Source organism: Coregonus clupeaformis, chromosome 6 (genome assembly GCF_020615455.1).
Source record: "Coregonus clupeaformis isolate EN_2021a chromosome 6, ASM2061545v1, whole genome shotgun sequence".
Lineage (NCBI taxonomy): Eukaryota > Metazoa > Chordata > Actinopteri > Salmoniformes > Salmonidae > Coregonus > Coregonus clupeaformis.
The window spans coordinates 12,727,096-12,743,897 of NC_059197.1; the positions used below are offsets into that span (position 1 = coordinate 12,727,096).

Consider the following 16,802-nt stretch of genomic DNA (forward strand, 5'->3'; position numbering starts at 1 on the left):
AGAACCAGACTGGCTATAGGGCAACAGAACCAGACTGGCTATAGGGCAACAGAACCAGACTGGCTATAGGGCAACAGAACCAGACTGGCTATAGGGCAACAGAACCAGACTGGCTATAGAGCAACAGAACCAGACTGGCTATAGGGGGGTAACAGAACCAGACTGGCTATAGGGGGGCAACAGAACCAGACTGGCTATAGGGCAACAGAACCAGACTGGCTATAGGGCAACAGAACCAGACTGGCTATAGGGCAACAGATATAGACTGGCTATAGGGCAACAGAACCAGACTGGCTATAGAGCAACAGAACCAGACTGGCTATAGGGGGCAACAGAACCAGACTGGCTATAGGGGGCAACAGAACCAGACTGGCTATAGGGGGCAACAGAACCAGACTGGCTATAGGGGGCAACAGAACCAGACTGGCTATAGGGCAACAGAACCAGACTGGCTATAGGGGCAACAGAACCAGACTGGCTATAGAGCAACAGAACCAGACTGGCTATAGAGCAACAGAACCAGACTGGCTATAGGGCAACAGAACCAGACTGGCTATAGGGCAACAGAACCAGACTGGCTATAGGGCAACAGAACCAGACTGGCTATAGGGGGGCAACAGAACCAGACTGGCTATAGGGCAACAGAACCAGACTGGCTATAGGGCAACAGAACCAGACTGGCTATAAGGCAACAGAACCAGACTGGCTATAGGGCAACAGAACCAGACTGGCTATAGGGCAACAGAACCAGACTGGCTATAGGGCAACAGAACCAGACTGGCTATAGGGCAACAGAACCAGACTGGCTATAGGGCAACAGAACCAGACTGGCTATAGGGCAACAGAACCAGACTGGCTATAGGGCAACAGAACCAGACTGGCTATAGGGCAACAGAACCAGACTGGCTATAGGGGGGCAACAGAACCAGACTGGCTATAGGGGGGCAACAGAACCAGACTGGCTATAGGGGGGCAACAGAACCAGACTGGCTATAGGGCAACAGAACCAGACTGGCTATAGGGCAACAGAACCAGACTGGCTATAGGGCAGTTTGGGCATCTTGATCTAAATTATCGTTTGTTTGGCTAATATTGGGGGCTTCGAGGAAAAATGTTTGTGCCGGTGTTTCAGAAATGCCCAGGCCTAAATGTCTGTTCCTAAATGTAAATGATGGATTCCTGGATGAGCTCCAAAGCCACAATCAATATATTTGAAGTTACTTTGCATTGTCTCTGATCCCATGATGACAATTGGGATCAGAGTGTTCTCCGACCTCTCTGCTCGCCCCACAGCAACACTGAGAAGACCAGGACGATGAGGTTGAGAATGATTGGAGAGAAATTAGAAACCTATTAACCTACGGTATCAAAGCAGCGCCTCTGACCACAGAACAACGGACGTCGTTTTCTGTTCATTTCCTGACTATTCTACATGTTGAATCGTCAGCGTTCGTTGACACCCAGCAGATGATCTACTGCGCACGGTCAACGTTAGCTGTGGTATCTTGTCAGAGCTGCTTTGCGTCAGGGTTTCATGTGTAAATAGTTTACTTTAGAGGTATATCTCAGCCCTATGATTACTGGCCTCAGGGTAGGGTCAACGGTTTGATTTTCCTCTTTACTCATCACTTCTCAGGAATGATAACAACTAGAGTTTGATGAAATGGCCTGGGGTTTGGGGGTCTGGGGGTTTGGGGGTTTGGGCGCACGTCCTGCCTGTAATATCGCCATGCAGTCTGGGTAAATAGATGATATTCTATATATTCACATAGAGGTGGAATAGGACTATTCCAGTCCGCCAGCCACACGCTAGCTGGGGGTTGGAATGGATCCATCTGACAGGTGGATCTGGGGAGGCGTCCGGGTCTTCTGGCCTCCTCACATATTACGGATGTTACAGATCTTCCCTTCGGAACGCGCTGCAGTGTGGAAACTGAGCCAGAATTCTGAGGCTGGTCTTGTCTACCCCCTTATTTTCTGTCCTCCCGGGAAACTGCCGGTACAGAGAGGGAAGTCTGTCCGGAGTAAACGCTCAAGACTGTATCCGACTATCCACAGTTAGAGATTGACTTGCCAAAACACAAGGAACAAGGTAACGGGACCATCGTCACTCCCAACAATATTCCCAAATCCACTGCAGACCAGTCTTTCAGTCCAGTTCATAAGGCCTCTCCCTGTCAACCGCTCTCCTTAAAGAGGTCATAAAAAAACGATGGCGCAGCCTATTAAAACTGAATGAAACGCAGCCGGCTGAGAGGATCCAGTCAGTGTCCCAAATGGCACCCTATTCCCTATGGAACCTGGTCAAAAGTAGTGCACTATGTAGGGAATAGGGTGTTATTTGGGATGTGTTGTTCCTATCGAGGGAAAAGAGCTGAACTGTGATGAAAGGCTTGAAAGGCAGGCAGCCAACTCTGTGCACTGATTGGCTGACTGACAGGTCTCTGGCTGTGTCCCCATAGGACTCTGGTCAAAAGTAGTGCACTATGTAGGGAATAGGGTGCCATTTGGTACAGACTCTGCTTCTTTAAATCATTACTTCCACTCTAAAGTCAAGACCTGTCATTTAACTGACTGTATGGTTTGTTTATACAGTACATTACCTAGGGTTAAAAGTAAAGATACCAGTATCGCGATACTCATTAGTGACCCAACAGACCCCTTACTGTGAGACCAGAGAGAGGGTTGCTTTATAGCAGGGCACGGGGCTTGGGTTAGTCACATGCCAAAGTAACCAACACCCATGGGAATCAGATTCTAGAGAGAGAGACAAAGTAACCAACACCCATGGGAATCAGATTCTAGAGAGAGAGAGACAAAGTAACCAACACCCATGGGAATCAGATTCTAGAGAGAGAGACAAAGTAACCAACACCCATGGGAATCAGATTCTAGAGCGAGAGACAAGGTAACCAACACCCATGGGAATCAGATTCTAGAGAGAGAGAGACAAAGTAACCAACACCCATGGGAATCAGATTCTAGAGAGAGAGAGAGAAAGTAACCAACACCCATGGGAATCAGATTCTAGAGAGAGAGACAAGGTAACCAACACCCATGGGAATCAGATTCTAGAGAGAGAGACAAAGTAACCAACACCCATGGGAATCAGATTCTAGAGCGAGAGACAAGGTAACCAACACCCATGGGAATCAGATTCTAGAGCGAGAGACAAAGTAACCAACACCCATGGGAATCAGATTCTAGAGAGAGAGACAAAGTAACCAACACCCATGGGAATCAGATTCTAGAGCGAGAGACAAGGTAACCAACACCCATGGGAATCAGATTCTAGAGCGAGAGAGACAAAGTAACCAACACCCATGGGAATCAGATTCTAGAGAAAGAGACAAGGTAACCAACACCCATGGGAATCAGATTCTAGAGAAAGAGACAAGGTAACCAACACCCATGGGAATCAGATTCTAGAGAGAGAGACAAGGTAACCAACACCCATGGGAATCAGATTCTAGAGAAAGAGACAAGGTAACCAACACCCATGGGAATCAGATTCTAGAGAAAGAGACAAGGTAACCAACACCCATGGGAATCAGATTCTAGAGAAAGAGACAAGGTAACCAACACCCATGGGAATCAGATTCTAGAGAAAGAGACAAGGTAACCAACACCCATGGGAATCAGATTCTAGAGAGAGAGACAAGGTAACCAACACCCATGGGAATCAGATTCTAGAGAGAGAGACAAGGTAACCAACACCCATGGGAATCAGATTCTAGAGAAAGAGACAAGGTAACCAACACCCATGGGAATCAGATTCTAGAGAGAGAGACAAGGTAACCAACACCCATGGGAATCAGATTCTAGAGAGAGAGACAAGGTAACCAACACCCATGGGAATCAGATTCTAGAGAGAGAGACAAGGTAACCAACACCCATGGGAATCAGATTCTAGAGAGAGAGACAAGGTAACCAACACCCATGGGAATCAGATTCTAGAGAGAGAGACAAGGTAACCAACACCCATGGGAATCAGATTCTAGAGAGAGAGACAAGGTAACCAACACCCATGGGAATCAGATTCTAGAGAGAGAGACAAGGTAACCAACACCCATGGGAATCAGATTCTAGAGAGAGAGACAAGGTAACCAACACCCATGGGAATCAGATTCTAGAGAGAGAGACAAGGTAACCAACACCCATGGGAATCAGATTCTAGAGAAAGAGACAAGGTAACCAACACCCATGGGAATCAGATTCAGAATAAACAGAGAGCAGTACAGATAGACACACGGAGGGAGGGAGGGATGCTCCACCGTGGCACAGCCTCACCCAGGGTACAGTTCCAGGATATATCCTAAATGGTGCCATTTGGGCACCACCAGGCACCAGCTAGGGCAGTCAAGCAGCCACACCCACAGGGAGCTTGAGGGCTGGGCTACACCAGGCGGTTCGTGCCTCGTGGCTGGGTCAGAGAAATCCATCCAGCAGGCGGGAGGGCGGTTGGTGCCAAGCCTCTGGTGCATTGAGAAGAAGAGCCCTTGCTCTCTGGCTGTTCCAAATGGTGCCCTTATGCTCTATATAGTCCACTACTCAAAAGTAGTGCACTATGTAGGGAATAGGGTGCCATTTGGGACGCATCCTTGCGGTGATCTCTCTCCTTCAGAGCATCCTGTCAACAGCTGGCCGCGGGGTTGTGTTAAACACAGTAACACACCAGAACATATGGAAAAGCAGACAATGTTGTGTTCTAGTGTTGAACCATGTTCAAAAGGGGAGGTTGTTACAGCTGCCTGTCTGCCATGTCTAGATACTCAGAACTACCCCCTCTCTGTCTGCCATGTCTAGATACTCAGAACTACCCCCTCTCTGTCTGCCATGTCTAGATACTCAGAACTACCCCCTCTCTGTCTGCCATGTCTAGATACTCAGAACTACCCCCTCTCTGTCTGCCATGTCTAGATAGATACTCAGAACTACCCCCTCTCTGTCTGCCATGTCTAGATACTCAGAACTACCCCCTCTCTGTCTGCCATGTCTAGATACTCAGAACTACCCCCTCTCTCTCTCTTCCTCTCCCTCTCTTCCTCCCTCTCTCTCTCCCTCTCCCCACCCTTTCCTTCCTCTCTCACCATTTTTGGTTTCTAAGAATCCTGGCCCAGGAGTTTATTTAAGGGTAATCTAAGTCAGGAGAGCCTTCATCTTAGAATGAGTCTGTGCGACCAGCTGAGACGTAGCAATGCACACTTTCGCACGCATACACACACACACACACCCACTGCGAAGCCAGTAGTGGAAGCCAGGATATGAGGTCACTCTGACCCTGGTTAAGGATACTGACCCCCTCCCTCCTTTCCTCACTCTCTCCTTCTCTCCCCATCTCCCTCCCTCCTCTCTCCCTCCTTTCCTCAGTCTCTCCTTCTCTCCCCATCTCCCTCCCTCCTCTCTCCCTCCTTTCCTCACTCTCCTTCTCTCCCTACTCCCTCCTCTCTCCCTCCTTTCCTCAGTCTCTCCTTCTCTCCCCTATCTCCCTCCCTCCTCTCTCCCTCCTTTCCTCACTCTCCTTCTCTCCCTATCTCCCTCCCTCCTCTCTCCCTCCTTTCCTCAGTCTCTCCTTCTCTCCCCATCTCCCTCCCTCCTCTCTCCCTCCTTTCCTCAGTCTCTCCTTCTCTCCCCATCTCCCTCCCTCCTCTCTCTCTCTCTGATGTTGTCCCCCTGTGGACACAGTACTTTGAAACGCTCCGTCAGCCAGATGTCGACATGTTGGCTGCTTCCTATGTCAACAGTCACCAGGATAACCGTAACCCATTCATGCCCTGCTCTCCCTCTTCATGGCTCTGTCACTCTCCTCCTCTCTCTGTAGTCTGTCTGTCTGCCTCTTTCTCTTCCCCCTACCTTTGCTGTTCTGGGCTTCGGTGCTGGCCAACTCCCCTCCCTCTCTTTTCTCTCTTTCTCTTCCTCTCTCTCGCTCCCTCTCTTCTCTCTGTATTGTCATCTCTGAACACTGTGCCAAGTCCCCAGTCAAACGCTCTCCCCATCGCCAAGACAGGGGGGAAGGAACATACTTGCATGTGTCCTGAATGCTACACTTCTAAGTCACTAACATGCCAAAACGTGTCACAGGAGGCTGTCAATGTTTCCTTAGCGATGGAAGAAAAAAAACACGTCAGTCAGAACAACAGCGTTAAAGCTACACTGCTCATCCTTCTGGACTTAGTGAGAGGAAATGGACATTTGATACATTGACGCCAGCTCCGAGGCTGCGTTATAATTGATTGCAAGATAACAGGAGAAAGGTTGAATCATGTGGAGTCTAATAATCTTAAGTAAAGAGGAAATTCAGCAACTCTTGGAGAACGTTGGAAGTTGATGAGTGCTTCTTTATTGTTGAAAGTCAAAACCAACGTGTTATCGGATTTTAGCTTTCATCAGGGTTGTAAGTCAAATAATCTATAGTTTAGTTTGCACTAGCTCTGTAGTTGGATAGAGATTGAAAGTCTGGATCTCTGGATCTTCTGCCCATGTGTTCCGTTACATAACTTACCTCTAAACCCAGTTCTTTGTGTTCCTTTACATAACTTACCTCTAAACCCAGTCCTTTGTGTTCCTTTACATAACTTACCTCTAAACCCAGTCCTTTGTGTTCCTTTACATAACTTACCTCTAAACCCAGTCCTTTGTGTTCCTTTACATAACTTACCTCTAAACCCAGTCCTTTGTGTTCCTTTACATAACTTACCTCTAAACCCAGTCCTTTGTGTTCCTTTACATAACTTACCTCTAAACCCAGTCCTTTGTGTTCCTTTACATAACTTTACCTCTAAACCCAGTCCTTTGTGTTCCTTTACATAACTTACCTCTAAACCCAGTCCTTTGTGTTCCTTTACATAACTTACCTCTAAACCCAGTCCTTTGTGTTCCTTTACCTAACTTACCTCTAAACCCAGTCCTTTGTGTTCCTTTACATAACTTACCTCTAAACCCAGTCCTTTGTGTTCCTTTACATAACTTACCTCTAAACCCAGTCCTTTGTGTTCCTTTACATAATTTACCTCTAAACCCAGTCCTTTGTGTTCCTTTACATAACTTACCTCTAAACCTAGTCCTTTGTGTTCCTTTACATAACTTACCTCTAAACCCAGTCCTTTGTGTTCCTTTACCTAACTTACCTCTAAACCCAGTCCTTTGTGTTCCTTTACATAACCTACCTCTAAACCCAGTCCTTTGTGTTCCTTTACATAACCTACCTCTAAACCCAGTCCTTTGTTTCCCCAGGTCTTTATAGGTTACCTAGCCTCTAAACCCAGTCCTTTGTTTCCCCAGGTCTTTAAAGGTGAATTTCAGCTACCTGAGTTTCTAAGAGAACAATCTCAGGTACAGTAGCTATTCTGCCTGTAGTTCTGTTCTGCAGCTATCTGTATTAGTGGCTTGTAGTTCTGTTCTGCAGCTATCTATATTAGTGGCTTGTAGTTCTGTTCTGCAGCTATCTATATTAGTGACAAAATGGTGGCCGCTGTTCATTGGAAATCTGGTTACAATTTTCCATCTGCTTTTAGTTATGAATTTCTCTCTTGTCTTGTTTTTTTGTTGTTGTTGGTCATGATGACATGCTGCCTATGACTGGCTTTTCCTCACCAACATGCTGTCTGCTGTACTGTAGTCTGACTGTTGTTCTATGGTCTCATTTCTCACCTTGTGTTCATGTTTTTTGGAATGCTTCCTCTCACATTAGCGGTTTGTGCGCTAGCCACATTGTCCGTCTCCTGTCGGCCCATTGATTTGTCTCTGAACTGATGGTTGTTTTTCTGGAAGAGTACTACTGCCACCGTGTGGCAGCGAGCACACATGACATGCAGCCAGCAACACTGCATGTGAATACTGGTTTTGTGAAGTGCAGAGCCATGACGAATTTGACTTCTTTCAACAGTTCATACCTTTTGACACAAACCGTTGATTTACAACACACAGTCCCACACTGATCATGTTTTACCTCCTCCCATAATGAACCAATCCCGCTCCTCCAGTCCCAGACGAGAGAATTCCCATAATGCCTACAAGTCTAACAAAAGTCTATCTTCTCTCTCCAGCTTCAGAAGACTCCAGAGAAACTTAACCCCAGTTAGGAGAAGCAGCCAACACACCACGCAGGTGGGTAGCATAACCCAATCATAGGTTTGTGTCCCAAATGGCGCCCTATTCCCTATATGGGCCCTGGTCAAAAGCAGTGTACTATATAGGGAACAGGGTGCCATTTGGGACATAAGACTTAATCGATTCAGCCCTCATCGTAGATGCTTTACTTAAAATACTTTTTCCTAAACCTCTCCTCGAGTACCCCCAACAATTTTCCTTCTTGATCGATTCCAGTACTGATTCACATCTGGTATGGGTTTAGAAAACAGCAGTTATCAAGAAGCTTATGATACTAACCCCTTCATGCCCTGCTCTCCCTCTACATCTCCCTCTACATCTCCCTCTCTCCCTCCCTCTACCTCTCTTTCTTTCTCCCTCTTTCCTTCTCTCCTTCTCTCTCTCTACCCCTCTCACTCTACATCGCTCTACCTCTCCCTCTCTCCCTCTACATCTCTCTCTCCCTCTCCATCTCTCTCTCTCCCTCTCCCTCTACATCTCCCTCTCTCCCTCCCTCTACCTCTTTCTTTCTCTACCTCTTTCTTTCTCCCTCTTTCCTTCTCTCCTTCTCTCTCTCTACCCCTCTCACTCTACATCGCTCTACCTCTCCCTATCAGTCTCCCACTACCGCTCCATCTCTCTATCCCTCTGGTCAAAAGTAGTGCACCACATAGGGAATAGGGTGCCATTTGGGATGTATTCATAATCTTTCTTGTAGTTTCCATGGATTGTGAAATACAGTGTGTGTCTGTGTGAGACTTCTAATGCTGTGTGTTTTAGAGCCAGACAAGGCACCGATGGACAGAGGAAGACATCCAATAAACTCACCACCACCTTTAGGGGACCTCATCCTCTTCCATGGACACACACACAGTCGGCCTGTGTTAGTGGGGACCGGACCACCCTGACTTGGAGAACTCTCTTGGCCTTCGATGTTGTACTGTAAACTAATGATGTGTTTGTCACAAAATGGTGACCAGAGAATGTTGCTGTCATGTTTCCTTCCTCTTGTCTAGGGGCTGCAACATTCCGGCAAATTTTAAAAAGATTTTCCAGAAATCCCAGTTGGAAGATTCCTGAGATCAGCAGGACATCTGGAATCCTACAACCAGGATTTCTGGGAAATTTGAGAAAGTTACCAGAATTTATCAACCCTATTCTTGTCACACCATGCTCATCTGGATTTGTAGTTTTTGTGATTTCTCCTGGCTATATAGAAATCTGTGATTCTGTTGTAAGAAACTACAGTGGACTTAAAATGTAAATCTAAAAAAGGACATACAGTATTTATAGATTTAAATTGAGCTTTTTGAAGATGCAATATCTATTTTAAAGTTACATTTTTGTTTTTCATGCCTTTTTGTTTCGTGCAATTCCATGAGTACTGATGTACAAGATCCCAGTTTTTTAAGTATTGACAGTGATAAAGATGGCATTTTGTAACCTGTGTTTGTTTTTGTTAACGGCGATGGTATGATGAATTGTGAAAGAGGGTGGTATGGCCGTAAGCCACAGCAGTGGAGGGAGTTTCAGCTGAGGTAGACAGAGGAAATAACAAGGGAAAATCGTTATAGGGGAAATTCAGAATTATACAACTTGATGTTAGATGGTTCCTCAGACTGAAAGTGGCCTATGGGCCAGGGGAGAATGTAATCCATCGTTCGGTTTTCTGTAAACGGCCACTACAAACTTCCCCTAACTTTAGCCGTAGCTAGCTTAAAATCAATAACATGATCGGGGCAATGTGTTAATTCAAGCTTCCCAAATGGCAACCTATTCTCGTTATAGTGCACTACCAATGGGCCCTTTGTCAAAATTAGTTCACTATACACTGAGTATACCAAACATTAGGAACACCTTCCTAACATTGAGTTGCTACCCCCCCTTTTGCCCTCAGAACAGCCGCAGTTCCTCGGGGCATGGACTCGAAAGCGCTCCACAGGGATGCTGGCCCATGCTGACTCCAATGCTTCCCACGGTTGTGTCAAGTTGGCTGAAGGTCCATTAGGTGGTGGACCATTCTTGATAAACACGGGAAACGGTTGAGCGTGGAAAAACCCAGCAGCGTTGCAGTTCTTGACACACTCAACCCGGTGTGCCTGGCACCTACTACCATAACCCGTTCAAAGGCACTTAAATCTTTTGTCTTGCCCATTCACCCTCTGAATGGCACACATACAATCCATTTCTCAATTGTTTCGGCTTTAAAAAAAATCCTTCTTTAACCTGATTTAACAAGTGACATCCAATAAGGGATCATAGCTTTCACCTGGTCAGTCTGCCATGGAAAGAGCAGGTGTTCCTAATGTTTTGTACACTCAGTGTATATAGGGAATTGGGTGACAGTTGGGACGTACCCTGTATGTTTCAAATGAGTTACAATAGACATGGAGATATTTTAATAATAAGGAACAATCTTTTTATAGTAATACATTACATTCAAGGCAAAAGATGCATCCTTTTACATACAATACTCTGCAATTCAAACGTTGGCTTTTCAAAACAAAATAATATTTTGAAATTATTATTTTTCTAAATCATCAGCAGTGCACGACATTGAGAGAATATAAGTCAACTAAGTGTAACAAAGGCTCCACGCATTCAGTTATACACAGCAACGGGCATTCAGTTATACACAGCAACGGGCATTCAGTTATACACAGCAACGGGCATTCAGTTATACACAGCAACGGGCATTCAGTTATACACAGCAACGGGCATTCAGTTATACACGCTGCTCTAAAACCAAGATAAAAAATAGACATACAAATCCACTACGTGTCCTGATATACCGTCCTCATAGAAATACAGTTTTGTTCTATTTATTTACAGACTTCAGAGAATTTCAAACAACATAAATTGCACAGTAGTTATAATATATATTTAAATTTACACCTAGTAAACAGTCTTTGAGATACGGTATTAAATTGCACATTATCATCGTGCCACAGAGGGTGCTGTTTCGAGGCTTTGGTACACGTGGTCCTGATTGGAAGAAAATAGCTCCACTCTAGCCTGGTTCAACCAGACTGAAACACTGTGCTCACCATTGTAACAACGGAGAAACCTCACAAAGTCAGTTTGGATTCCAGGCTACTAAACTTTCCCCTCCTCCCCACTTCAATCATAAACTACCACATGTAGTGAGATCTACTTAAACCATGTGTGTGTTTCAAATAGAACCTATTCCCTTTACCAGTGGTTCTCAACTAGGGCTACTTGGCCTATCCACAGGGGGTACTTGGCCTACCCACAGGGGGTACTTGGCCTACCCACAGGGGGTACTTGGCCTACCCACAGGGGGTACTTGGCCTACCCACAGGGGCTACTTAGCCTACCCACAGGGGGTACTTGGCCTACCCACAGAGGGTACTTGGCCTATCCACAGGGGCTACTTGAGAAGATTCATGAGCCTGTAGGCTTCCTGGTCAAATGCACATAAGGGGGTACTTCAGGGCATAACCAAATGTACTTGGTGGTACAGTAACGAAAAAAAAGGGTTGAGAACCACTGCCCAGTGCCCTGGTCAAAGGTAGTGCACTATAAAGGGAATGGGGTGTCATTTGGGAGCATTCCACTACAACACCTTCCTTAATACCATTGGCCTGTAACTCTCCATTCTGAAAAGCTGATTTCTCCACAACACCTCAGGATTGGGGAAGACTGGGCAGTGTGGTCACAGACGTAGGGTCTTCTATGGATCGGACCCCTCCGTGGCAGCCATTTTGGAATGAAGAGTTCAGGTTATTATTGGGAGCCACTGGAGACTAGTGGGGACGTGTATGTCCCAAATGGCCATCCTATGGGCCCTAGTCAAAAGTAGTGCACTATATAGTGGATAGGGTGTCATTTGGGACAAAGACAAAGTCACAATCATTCTAAAATCTGATTCTGGTTCTATTATCATCATTAGACTCAATATTACTTTATCCTCATTGGTCAGTCGTGGTCAGTAGCACAACATAGAATGGAATTTCGACAGGAAGGAAAAGGCTATACTCCAATACCTATCTGCAAGTCAACGAAGCCCACCTTGGCAGTACCTCCACCCCACTAGAAGATGCTGGAGGAAACAGGTACAAAAGTATCTATATCGACATAACCTGAAAGGCCGCTCAGCGAGGAAGAAGCCACTGCTCCAAAACCGCCATAAAAAAGCCAGACTACGGTTTGCAACTGCACATGGGGACAAAGATCGTACTTTTTGGAGAAATGTCCTCTGGTCTGATGAAACAAAAATAGAACTGTTTGGCCATAATGACCATCGTTATGTTTGGAGGAAAAAGGGGGTGCTTGCAGGCCGAAGAACACCATCCCAACCGTGAAGCACGGGGGTGGCAGCATCATGCTGTGGGGGTGTTTTGCTGCAGGAGGGACTGGTGCACTTCACAAAATAGATGGCATCATGAGGAAGGAAAACTATGTGGATATATTGAAGCAACATCAAGACATCAGTCAGGAAGTTGAAGCTTGGTGGCAAATGGGTCTTCCAACTGGACAATGACCCCAAGCATACTTCCAAAGTTGTGGCAAAATGGCTTAAGGACAACAAAGTCAAGGTATTGGAGTGGCCATCACAAAGCCCTGATATCAATCCTATAGAAAATGTGTGGGTAGAACTGAAAGTGTGTGCGAGCAAGGAGGCCTACAAACCTGACTCAGTTACACCAGCTCTGTCAGGAGGAATGGGCCAAAATTCACCCAACTTATTGTGGGAAGCTTGTGGAAGGCTACCCGAAACGTTTGACCCAAGTTAAACAATTTAAAGGCAATGCTACCAAATACTAATTGAGTGTATGTAAACTTCTGACCCACTGGGAATGTGATGAAAGAAATAAAAGCTGAAATAAATAATTATCTCTACTAATTCTCTCTACTATTACTATTCACATTCTTAAAATAAAGTGGTGATCCTAACTGACCTAAAACAGGGAATTTTTTACTAGGATTAAATGTCAGGAATTGTGGAAAAACTGAGTTTAAATGTATTTGGCTAAGGTGTATGTAAACTTCCGACATCAACTGTATTTAATGTACTGTACTGTCCCCAGTCTCTGATATTACACACTCAGTGGCCAGTTTATTGGGTATAACCATCTAGTACCGGGTCGGACCCACCTGTAGCCATGAAGGGATGCACCTGGTCAGCAACAATGTTCAGATACGATGTGGCGTTCAAACATTTATCAATTGGCACCTAACGTGTGCCAGGAAAACATTCCCCCACACCATTACACCACCACCACCACCAACCTGTACCGTTGACACCAGGCAGGATGGAGCCATGGAATCATGCTGCTTACGCTAACTCCTGACTCTGCCATCAGTATGAGGCAACAGGAACTGGGATTCGTCGGAACGGCGGATGTTTTTCCACTCCTCAATTGTCCAGTGTTGGTGATCGAGTGCCCACTGGAGCAGCTTCTTCTAGTTTTTAGTTGATAGGAGTGGAACCCAGTGTGGTCGTCTGCTGCAATAGCCCATCTGTGACAAGGACTGACGAGTTGTGAATTCCGAGATGCCATTCTGCATACAGTGAGGGAAAAAAGTATTTGATCCCCTGCTGATTTTGTACGTTTGCCCACTGACAAAGACATGACCAGTCTATAATTTTAATGGTAGGTTTATTTGAACAGTGAGAGACAAAATAACAACAAAAAAATCCAGAAAAACGCATGTCAAAAATGTTATGAATTTATTTGCATTTTAATGAGGGAAATAAGTATTTGACCCCTCTGCAAAACAAGACTTTGTACTTGGTGGCAAAACCCTTGTTGGCAATCACAGAGGTCAGACGTTTCTTGTAATTGGCCACCAGGTTTGCACACATCTCAGGAGGGATTTTGTCCCACTCCTCTTTGCAGATCTTCTCCAAGTCATTAAGGTTTCGAGCCTGACGTTTGGCAACTCGAACCTTCAGCTCCCTCCACAGATGTTCTATGGGATTAAGGTCTGGAGACTGGCTAGGCCACTCCAGGACCTTAATGTGCTTCTTCTTGAGCCACTCCTTTGTTGCCTTGGCCGTGTGTTTTGGGTCATTGTCATGCTGGAATACCCATCCACGACCCATTTTCAATGCCCTGGCTGAGGGAAGGGAGGTTCTCACCAAGATTTGACGGTACATGGCCCCGTCCCTTTGATGCGGTGAAGTTGTCCTGTCCCCTTAGCAGAAAAACACCCCCAAAGCATAATGTTTCCACCTCCATGTTTGACGGTGGGGATGCTGTTCTTGGGGTCATAGGCAGCATTCCTCCTCCTCCAAACACGGCGAGTTGAGTTGATGCCAAAGAGCTCGATTTTGGTCTCATCTGACCACAACACTTTCACCCAGTTCTTCTCTGAATCATTCAGATGTTCATTGGCAAATTTCAGACGGGCCTGTATATGTGCTTTCTTGAGCAGGGGGACCTTGCGGGCGCTGCAGGATTTCAGTCCTTCACGGCGTAGTGTGTTACCAATTGTTTTATTGGTGACTATGGTCCCAGCTGGTTGAGATCATTGACAAGATACTCCCGTGTAGTTCTGGGCTGATTCCTCACCGTTCTCATGATTATTGCAACTCCACGAGGTGAGATCTTGCATGGAGCCCCAGGCCGAGGGAGATTGACAGTTATTTTGTGTTTCTTCCATTTGCGAATAATCGCACCAACTGTTGTCACCTTCTCACCAAGCTGCTTGGCGATGGTCTTGTTGCCCATTCCAGCCGTGTGTAGGTCTACAATCTTGTCCCTGACATCCTTGGAGAGCTCTTTGGTCTTGGCCATGGTGGAGAGTTTGGAATCTGATTGATTGATTGCTTCTGTGGACATGTGTCTTTTATACAGGTAACAAACTGAGATTAGGAGCACTCCCTTTAAGAGTGTGCTCCTAATCTCAGCTCGTTACCTGTATAAAAGACACCTGGGAGCCAGAAATCTTTCTGATTGAGAGGGGGTCAAATACTTATTTCCCTCATTAAAATGCAAATCAATTTATAACATTTTTGACATGCGTTTATATTATTTTGTTGTTGTTATTCTGTCTCTCACTGTTCAAATAAACCTACCATTAAAATTATAGACTGATCATTTCTTTGTCAATGGGCAAACGTACAAAATCAGCAGGGGATCAAATACTTTTTCCCCTCACTGTACCAGTTGTACTGCACCAGTTGTACTGCGCTGTTATTTGCCTGTTTGTGGCCCGCCTGTTAGCTTGCACGATTCTTGCCATTCTCCTTCGACCTCTCTCACCAACAAGCTGTTTTCGCCCACAGGACTGCCGCTGACTGGATGTTTTTTTGTTTGTCGCACCATTCTCTGTAAACCCTAGACACTGCCGTGCGTGAAAAACCCAGGAGGCCGGCTGTTTCTGAGATACTGGAAACTGACGCGCCTAGCACCGACGATCACACCACGCTCAACATCGCTTAGGTCACTCGTTTTGTCCACTAATGTTCAATCGAACAGTAACTGAATGCCTCGATGCCTGACTGGCTGCTTTATATAGCAAGCCAAGACCACGTGACTCACTGTACCTAATAAACTGGCCACTAAGTGTATAATGTACTGTACTCAGTCTCTGGCTACTAGCTTGCTTGGTCATTCACACTAAAGTTGTGTCACTCTAAAGCAATGTCACACTTGATGAAGCAACACACAGTATATCATTTAGCCGATAGTCTAATTCAACACTTGGAGGAATCTCAATCTCACTGATTGGTATAAAATACTTGGGTCTCTGTGATGGAGAGGTCAGGGTGTCTCTGGTCTCTGTGATGAGGAGGTCAGGGGGTCTCTGGTCTCTGTGATGGAGAGGGCAGGGGGTCTCTGGTCTCTGTGATGAGGAGGTCAGGGGTATCTGGTGTCTGTGATGAGGAGGTCAGGGGTCTCTGGTCTCTGTGATGGAGAGGTCAGGGGGTCTCTGGTCTCTGTGATGAGGAGGTCAGGGGGTCTCTGGTCTCTGTGATGAGGAGGTCAGGGGGTCTCTGGTCTCTGTGATGGAGAGGTCAGGGGGTCTCTGGTCTCTGTGATGAGGAGGTCATGGGTCTCTGGTCTCTGTGATGAGGAGGTCAGGGGGTCTCTGGTCTCTGTGATGGAGAGGGCAGGGGGTCTCTGGTCTCTGTGATTGAGAGGGCAGGGGGTCTCTGGTCTCTGTGATGGAGAGGTCAGGGGGTCTCTGGTCTCTGTGATGAGGAGGTCAGGGGGTCTCTGGTCTCTGTGATGGAGAGGTCAGGGGGTCTCTGGTCTCTGTGATGGAGAGGTCAGGGGGTCTCTGGTCTCTGTGATGGAGAGGTCAGGGTGTCTCTGGTCTCTGTGATGGAGAGGTCAGGGTGTCTCTGGTCTCTGTGATGGAGAGGTCAGGGTGTCTCTGGTCTCTGTGATGAGGAGGTCATGGGTCTCTGGTCTCTGTGATGGAGAGGTCAGGGGGTCTCTGGTCTCTGTGATGGAGAGGTCAGGGGGTCTCTGGTCTCTGTGATGAGGAGGTCAGGGGGTCTCTGGTCTCTGTGATGGAGAGGTCAGGGGGTCTCTGGTCTCTGTGATGAGGAGGTCATGGGTCTCTGGTCTCTGTGATGGAGAGGTCAGGGGGTCTCTGGTCTCTGTGATGAGGAGGTCATGGGTCTCTGTGATGGAGAGGTCAGGGGGTCTCTGGTCTCTGTGATGAGGAGGTCAGGGGGTCTCTGGTCTCTGTGATGGAGAGGTCAGGGGTCTCTGGTCTCTGTGATGAGGAGGTCA

General features: G+C 46.5%; 1 protein-coding gene across 2 annotated transcripts in view; it reads left to right on the plus strand.

The window, feature by feature from the left end:
* LOC121567676 (protein-tyrosine sulfotransferase 1) overlaps positions 1-9,531 on the plus strand; it is a 95,796-nt gene extending 86,265 nt beyond the window's left edge. The window contains exons 4-6 of one of the 2 annotated variants that reach the window (XM_041877887.2): positions 7,282-7,332; positions 8,046-8,106; positions 8,869-9,531. In XM_041877887.2, the coding sequence (XP_041733821.1) occupies positions 7,282-7,332; positions 8,046-8,081 (87 nt within the window). In that variant the 3' untranslated portion in view covers positions 8,082-8,106; positions 8,869-9,531. The remainder of the gene's footprint in view (positions 1-7,281; positions 7,333-8,045; positions 8,107-8,868) is intronic. The other variant, XM_041877888.2, reaches the window with a different exon arrangement.
* The last annotated feature ends 7,271 nt before the right edge of the window (positions 9,532-16,802 follow it).